General features: G+C 37.2%; 1 protein-coding gene across 1 annotated transcript in view; it reads left to right on the forward strand.

Annotated features, from left to right (window-relative positions):
• The first annotated feature begins 1,249 nt into the window (after positions 1-1,249).
• The window catches only part of LOC143040790 (uncharacterized), a 16,291-nt gene continuing 8,109 nt past the window's right edge, over positions 1,250-9,431 (forward strand). Inside the window, exon 1 of the mRNA XM_076212223.1 lies at positions 1,250-1,333. Coding sequence (XP_076068338.1) covers positions 1,250-1,333 — 84 coding nt within the window. The remainder of the gene's footprint in view (positions 1,334-9,431) is intronic.

The raw sequence follows: 9,431 nt of genomic DNA on the forward strand, positions 1-9,431 counted from the left end.
CAATATAGAATGTTAGGTTACAAGGAAAGCAATGGCCTTCGCTAGCGGAGCCAGGAATCTGGGTGCGCACGTCTTGTGTAGTAGTAGTCCTTGATATATATATATATATATATATATATGTATATATATATATATATATATATTATATATACATATATGTATATATATATACAAATATATATATATATATATATATATATATATATATATATACAGTATATGTATTGAAGTGGAGTTGACAATTTGAGTGTATTTGGCGTAGGTAAATGATAGCAGACGTTCTTTATTCTCTTACGTTTCGGGTGTATGCCTTCCTCAGAGAGAATGACATACTTACATCGGTTTTCTGTTGATTGAAAATTTAACACTGTCGTCCACTTGGTGAATTACTGAGTCCAGGACAGGTAACTTTTTATAGGCTTCCACCTCCACTGTCAATTCTATGTTGTCCACACTGTTAAGTCTTCTGAGTTTATCATCTACTCGTGTGTTCTCTGGCATGACGACTAATATGTCATCCACGTACCGGAAGCAGGAACTTCCCCTTCCAGCAATTCGCTTGAAGTGATCCACTTCTAAACACTCCATAAACTATGATACCATCACCGCTCATAAAAGAGAACCCATGGCCAAGTCTCGAATCTGTTTGAATTCTTGGTGCTCAAAGGTAAAAGATCCAATGAGCTCTGACCCACTGTAGCAGCTGGAGGGAAAACCACAAGGAAAACGACCGTATCCGTCAATTCCTGACCAACTCCTGATCACTATGCCACACCACCCCAGGCTCCAATCCCTCCCAGCAATAAAATCACCACTTATCATCAAAACCACTTTCACAGCAGGTACAAAGAAGAATTTAAAGCCATTATAGGTTTCGTAAGAAGAGGAGTCACTCACACTGACACAGACTCTTCCATAAACACCCGAAAGAGGTCTCTACCAATGTAATGTATAAGTTTCCATGCCAGAAGGGCCGCTGTGACGGCTCCAGTACTTACATCGATTTCCACCACCGAAACCAGGAAGTCACCACTGAGCACGGCTCCAATTCTTACATCGGTCTCCACCACCGAAACCAGGGAGTCACCAATGAGCACGTTAACAAAAAACATCATTATACTCCACAGAGAAGAAAATTGTAAAAGACTGCAGATTGCGGAAACTGTATCCATAACTCCCTAGCATCCTATCCTCAATGTGCAGCAAGCTGTAGACTTTACTCTTCCTTCAGCCCGCCCCCAAGAACACCATGCCCTCCAACACCACCAAGAACACCCACCAGTGCTCAATGCCCTCCAGCAACAATACCAGCCCACAGCACCATGGACCAGAAGTCAAGCCAGAGCTTCCACCACTCATTCTGTGCTCAGACTGATCACTTTCCCCAGGAACTCAAATTGACCTCTATCCTCAGTAACCTTACCCAGGAACTCACATTGTTCTCTCCTACTTCTCCGAATGACCTCAGCCAAGAGCTTCCAATAACCTCTTCAGCTTCTCCCAATGACCTCACCCAAAAATTTCCGTTGACCTCCTATTTCTCCAAGTGACCTCACCCAAGGACTCCTGATGATCTATCCTGTATCTCCTAATAACCTCACTTTATATGCAGTACAATTATAAAGTATTGTTACGAAGATTTGTTATAATCACTGGCATCCATCATCGCCTAACACTACACTCTTTCACATGATATTGAAACCATGGATGATTATGTTCAAACCTTGAACTATTAGCTTAAAATGTTATTCTTGAAACCGAAGATATTGAATACCGATACAGCCAAAGCTATTAGCAGAGTTGAGTTCAGTGAAAATTGTCTACGTGAAACCAGTGCCCAAGAAGTATATATGTATATGTATGTATATATATATATATATATATATATATATATATATATATATATATATAAATATATATATATATGTATATATACATATATGTATAAATATATATGTATATGCATATATATATGTATGTATATATATATATATATATATATATATATATATGTATATATACATGTGTGTGTGTGTGTGTGTGTGTGTGTGTGTGTGTGTGTGTGTGTGTGTGTGTGTGTGTGTGTGTGTGTGTGCGTGTGTGTGTGTGTGTGTGTGTGTGTGTGTGTGTGTGTGTGTGTGTGTGTGTGTGTGTGTGTGTGTGTGTGTATTCACCTTGGTCTTTGGATCACGTGTTGGACTCGTGATCGACAGCTATTTCCCTCCCGTAAGAGAGCTCAGAGCTCGTATGGCCTATCTATGGGTAATGCTATGACCTTTCACACACACACACACCCAACTCCCCGCCCACGAGAGTCAGAGTAACGACCCGAAGCTCAGCGATACCGAAATAATTTCGGCCCTGGGCAGGATTCGAACTTGGTACTGCAAGCACTATCGTACTTCCCATCCAGCGCTCTACCACCTCGCCACCGAGTCGTGTGTGTGTGTTTGTGTGTACATTGGTGAAAGAATTAAGGCACCAGATTTAATTTGAAGAGTTTGCTGAGAGTGAGAAAAAAATCAACAACATAAAATAAAAATTTAAAAAAGGCGAAATAAGAAACACAAAAAGTGAAACAAAAAGATAACATGGTAAACACAAGCACCATAGTGGTGGACCACGTGTTGGAACGCCTTGGGTAAAACTGTTTTAAAACATCAGATCAAATTGAAACCAGGGACTCAACCTATCTATATACCTGCCTACAGATTACCACATTCCCAACTAGCCATTATAAATAACAATGAAATGTTATCGCACGATATTATTGAACATAGTAAAAGTGATTGGAACTTCCCTCTGATTCTGGTCACAAAATTAGATAGTACCATGCGTCCAATTATTGATTATAGGGAATTGAATAAACAGATCATACCTGACCGATTACCATTACCGGAGATAGGGGACATTCTTGAAAGTTTGGGAATCGAGAATAGGCATTTTAGCACTATAGATATCAAGTCTGTTTTCTGGCAAATCGATTTGCATGAAGACTCACGTGAATTCATAGCATTTTCTACTCCAACGGGAGTTCAAACGAATGCCATTTGGGTTATGTAATAGTCCATTAACCTACATAGATTAATGAATACAGTTCTAGATGGATTGATAGGAAACACTGCCAGTGTATTTCTAGATAATATTTTAATAGTTTCCCAAAGAGTGGCTGAGCACTTTAAGAAATTAGATTTGGTATTCCCAAGAATAGTTGAAACAGGATTGAAAGTAAAACTTGAAAAATGTAAGTTTTTCAGGACAGTGTTATTTATTTGGGACACATAATAGACAGGCATGGACTTAGTACAGTCAATTCAAAGATTGAAGAAGCAAAGAATTATCCAGTTCCGAACAATGTAGAAGAAGTTAGAAGTTTCTTGGCACTGACAGGATAATATAGGAAATTTAAACAAGGCTATGCAGACATACATAATTTATTAAGTTTATTTTTGAGGAAGTTATTTCATGATAATGATCGTAGTTCACTTCCAGGAAAGGATCAAACTTATAAACAAGTACAACTTAAATACTTTTGGCCACTTATGAAGAAATATATATGTGGTTATATAAAAGAATATTTGAAATGCACTAAGGTGAAAGGAAATACCTGGTCCTATGTTATGACCTCCCATCCCGCAGAAACCTTGGGAAAGAATTCACATAGATACATTGGAGTTACCTATGTCTGAAAATGGATATAAATATGTATTGGTTGCTATTGATTATTTTTCAAGATTTTGTTTTTTTGCAACCTATTCCAAATAAGAAAGCTGAAGGAATTCCTTCAGTAATCTATGATAAGATAACCTGTAATTTCACTACACCTAAAATCTTAGTTTTAGATAATGAAACTGAATTTAATAGCAAAACCTTGGAAGAATTATGTAGGTTACTTAAGATTCACAAAGTCAAAATATTGATGAATCGTCCTCAGAGCAATGGTATAACTTGGGATATTTGGATTCCTTGTGTTTTAGGTGCCCTAAACAACCAAATTAACACAACTAAAGGAGAAGCACCCCCATTTGATTATTTTGGGGAAAGATGAATTTCTCCCATTAGAAATCTTGATTTCAGAGCAGAAACTTGTGTATAATATAAATGATTACATCTCAAATAGAATACATACATTTCAAGCTATACATCAAAGAGTTAGGGAACACATAGAACATAAAAACATATGAATGAGGGAGACTGCAAGAGACCATAAGGCCCTACACTAGGCAGCTCTATACACATCATCACCTGTCATCCCCATCCATAAAGTTGTCTAATCGATTCCTAAAACAACTGATAGTTACAGCACTTATTACATGGTTACTAAGTCTATTGCATTCGTCGACCAGCCTAATAGTAAACTAATTTTTGCCTATTTCCCTCTTAAATCTAAATTTGTCCAGTTTAAAACCATTACTGCGAATCCTGCCCTGTTGTTTTAATATGATGACATTGTTTGCATCACCCTTGTTATAACCTTTGATCCACTTGAACACCTCTATTAGATCACCCCGCACTCTGCGTCTTTCCAGGTGCCTAAGCCTCTCTTCGTAAGGCAAATTTCTGAGTTCATGTATCATTTTGGTCATTCTTCTCTGTACTGATTCTAGTGAATTGATGTCCATTCTGTAGGACGGAGACCAAAACTGTACCGCATAGTCAAGGATGGGTCTAATTATTGCTAGATAGAGTTTGATAATTACCTCTGCACTTCTATTCGTTACCGTCCTAGCAATGAAACCTGATGCTCTGTTTGCTTTATTCCTGGCGCTAATGCACTGTTTCTTGGTTTTAAGGTCCGGACTCACTAGAACTCCCAAGTGTCTTTCGCACTCAGTTTTCTCTAAAAGCGTATTATGTAAGCTGTATCTATTTTCGGGGTTGTGTAGCCCTACGTTTAACACGCTACATTAAGAGATATTTAAGTTCATTTGCCATTTTACCGACCATGTGAACAATTTGTTAAGATCATCCTGCAGAATCTCTGCGTCGTCTCCTGACCTAATTAGACGTCCTATTTTAGTGTCGTCTGCAAATTTACTAACATCACTATCTATCCCATCGTCTAAGTCGTTTGTGTACATAATGAACAACAAGGGACACAAAACTGAGCCCTGGGGGACCCCATTAGTAACATTGCCCCACCTAGATTTTGCTCCATTTATGGTGACCCGCTGTTTTCTGTTACTAATCCAAGCTCTAATTCATTCTAACACTTTTCCTCCTATGCCACGGGCTTTGACTTTATTTAGTAGTCTCTGGTGTGGCACCTTGTCGAACGCTTTGCTAAAGTCAAGGTAAATAATGTCGTAATTATCATTGATATCTGACGCCTTATATACTATAGTGTAAAAGGATAGAAGATTAGTTACACATGACTTACCCTTGGAGAAACCATGCTGTGAATCGCAAATTAATTTTGTCTTTCGATGTGTTCTCTGAGTCTATTTACTATTACTGATTGAAGCATTTTTCCTAGACAATCTATCTCCCTTCTTAAAAACAGGAACAGCGTTTGCCTGCCTCCAAGCAATAGGCATAAAACCAATGTCTACCGATTTATTAAATATTTCAGTTAACTGGTCGCAGATTTCAAATTTACACTCCTTGAGCATTCTCAGAAAAATTTCGTCTAGTCCCGGGGATTTTGTAGCTTTAAGTCTTTCATTCTGCTTGACTACTTCTTCTTTACTAATGCTGATATTAGATAGTCTACTTTCTTCATCCCCTCTGAAAATCGCATCGCTGTCAGGTACTTTATCTAACCTCTCATTAGTAAACACCGAAAGAAGATAATTGTTAAACTCCTCACTCATTTTTTCCTCCGATTCTATTATGACATTTTCATCGTTGTTAATTGGTCTTATTCTTTCTTTATTTTTTGTTCTATAGAGATGAAAGAAACCCTTTGACTAGCAACCTTAATTTCATAATAATGTTTCGCTGTACGTGTATTCTCTTTAACCAGCTTTGCCATTTCGTTATATCTTGATGTAAGGTGTGTTTCCCCGTTTTTTTTTTTTTTTTTTTTTTTTTTTTTTTTTTTTTTTTTTTTTTTTTTTTTTACTTTAAGTCCTCTTTTCATTCCGATCTCATGTTTCAATCTGTCCGTCATCCGTTTGGGAGTATTATTATTTTCCGTATTGACTTCAGGGGGATAAATGTATTTTGTGCATTAATAATTAGGTCAGTTAGATTGCTATACATTTCATTCAAATCGCTGACCTGTCTGTTGAGCCCCTGCCCCCAAGTGACCTGATCCAAGGTATGCATATTACCCTCCGTGACCCGACCCCTGGTCATGACCTGACCTCTGGTCTTGTACCAAGACCTGGCCGCATCGTCATTGTTCGAAACGTCCGTTTAACATTTCATATTCAATTTCAAATAGGTTTTTATATCGTCAAAGTTTGCTTTCCTGAAGTCTGGTACTTCGACGTTATTCGTACTGTTTAATTCTTCCCAAATAATATTAAATCTTATTTCTTGATGATCGCTAGAGCCTAGACTATCTCCCACTTTTACGTTACTCAATAGGTGCTCATTATTAGATAAAAGTAAGTCCAGAGTATTTTCTCCCCTCGTAGGATCGCTAATCACTTGTTTTAGGAAATTATCCTGCACCACATTTAGGAATTTCTTCGTTTCATGATCTCCTATTAAAGTTTCCCAGTCAATATTTCTATAATTAAAATCTCCAACGTTTTTGTACTGGGACGCTCTGCAAATTTCATGAATCAGAGGATCAGTCTGCTCAATTCTGTGTTTAGGAAGTCTATACAAGACGCCAATAATAACTTTCTTATTCTTGCCTATAATCTCTACTAAATTGATTCCGTACAGTCCTCTTCCTTAATCGAATTGTTGATAATAGTGTTTATTGTGTTTTTAAGGAAAAGTGCCACACCTCCCCCACTCCTACCAACCCTATCCTTGTGAAAAAAAGTATATCCTTCTATTTCGATTTCCGGAAGGAAATATTTATCAGCCATGTTGATCCAGGATTCAGTAATAGCTATAATATCGAAATTTTCTTCGCATGCTTTACCACGCAGCAAATCAATTTTGTTAATTATGCTTCTGCTATTTGTATAGTAAACTTTAAGTTTATCTTCCCTCCACCTGTATTGGTGATTCTTTTCACAGTCCCTCTCTATTTTTTTTTTCTATTGCCTAAACCTGTAGGATGTCTACTTCTCGCTCAAAGGATTCAGCAAGGAGCCGAAATCCTCTGGGCGACAAGCGCATCCCGTCCCTCGTATATAGATGTTTCCTACCGTAAAAGCGGTCCCAGTTGTCGACAAATGCCCATCCATTGGCCTTACAATGTTTTGTCAGCCTACAATTCATTGCAATAGCCCTGGAATGCCACATGCCTCCAACTCTACGCCTCGGAAGGATTCCACATACAGCAGGAACAGCTCCCCTATTTCTAATCTTGTCTAGCGCATCCCAGAACCGCGCAAAGAATTCCTCACTCCCTAACATACTTATATCATTGCCCCCGGCACTTAAGCAAACTACAGGGTCCTTACCTTCCCCTACTAAACACTCTTCAATCCTATTTCTAACATCTATCCCCGCGCCGGGGAAACACACCTTCGTCCTATGTTTCCTATCTTTATCGCAGAAAGCCCTGTCTAAGTACTTCACTTCACTGTCTCCTACAAACAAAATCTTACCTGTGGCAGGGATCCACCGTCTGCCCTTCCCTTCTTTTGAATTTCATTTGTTTCTTCTTCCTGCAGATTTGCTAGTGCTTGAAACGAGTTCTTGTAATCGAGCGGGTCTGATGAGGGCTTTTTCCATTTTTCCACGTCTTATTTTTCGCCGTTCTTCTAAGTATAGAGTATAACCTCATCGGCGCTCAACGCGGTAAAACAACCACTCGCCATATCACTCATTGAACCAGCTACTCGACTGACCTGACCTGAGTGACGACTACTGCTCAGCAGTACAACATGGAAGAGTATATACATGGAAGAGTATACAGCATGGAAGAGTATGCAACATGGAAGAGTATACACAGGAGATGAAAAAGCAACAACACAAAATAGCACATAAAATAGAATTATAAATAGGAGATTTAGCCATGGTCAAATTACATATACCCCATAATAAATTTTCACCGAGGTACTCAGGTCCATAGAGGATAATTGAATTTGACGGCGGAAATAAATACAAGATCTTAAACGTAGAAACTATGGAAGTGTCAAATAGACATGCAGGTGAGATAATGAAGACTGGGATAGAATTTGATGAGGATGATAATTGTGACAATGAGAGAAAAGATACATAATGTATCAGCTTTGTAAAGGAAACCCTGAATCCAGATGGATATCAGGAGTATGTTTATAGCATCATGTGTGAAATGAGTATTAATCCAAATACTTTCTACAGACAGTATTCATATTGTTACTATGTATGATGCATGCCTGAGATGGGAGACTTGATCTACTGGAACCTTTGGTGTGTCAGACAGATGTGCTACCTGAAGCCTTGGTCAGTCATGAAGACTTAGGACCTTGCCAATATATAAAAGCAAATGGTGCCAATAAGTATTGAACAATATTTTCTTTTGTGAAGCATTGAAAATTCTATTGCAGCTTCACTAGTATGTGTCCTAGCCAAAAAGCGAAAAAATATAATGATGATCAAGAAAATAGAATAAAATAAAACTAAATAAAATAAAATAAAACAAAATATAATATAAAATAAAATAAAATAAAGTAAAATAAAATAAAATGAAATAAAATGAAATAAAATAGAATAAAATAAAATAAAGCAAAATAAAATGCATAGGTGTAGTTAAGTAACAAACAAACAAGTAAACAGTAAATAATAATAAATTAAAACCAAGGAAAAATAAACAAACAGACAACTAATAACAAACAAATAATATAAAATAAATGGCAGACATTAGAGCATCTTGCTTAGATGTTTATCTAAACGAATCTTAAAGCTTCGAACTGAACTACGTTGCACAACTTCTGCAGAAAGTCTATTCCATTCATTAATTACACGGGTAGCGAAGTTGTTTCAACCCACTTTCAAGTTATATATATTTATTGACAGTTTGAGACCATGATTTCTTGTTGGATTCTCATTCAGTGTGAAAATTTTGTCACTTTTGATATTGTCAATCCCATTTAGAATCTTAAAGGCCTGTATCAAGTAACCTGTGAGTATACGCTTTTTTAGGGAAAACAGATTCATATGTTTTAGTCGATTTTCGTATAATTTATCTTTTATATTTGGAATATGTTTTGTGGCTCGCCGTTGTACTTTTTCTAATCTGTCAATGTCTTTAATTAGATTCGATGACCATACGAAAACAGTATATTCCAAATGTGGACGAACTATCAATTCATATGGCTTGTTAATGAGAGATGGACTTTTTAAGTCCTATCATCAAAGTGTAGCAAGCTGCAGAT

Source organism: Oratosquilla oratoria, chromosome 29 (genome assembly GCF_046742065.1).
Source record: "Oratosquilla oratoria isolate Oo_2021 chromosome 29, ASM4674206v1, whole genome shotgun sequence".
NCBI lineage: Eukaryota > Metazoa > Arthropoda > Malacostraca > Stomatopoda > Squillidae > Oratosquilla > Oratosquilla oratoria.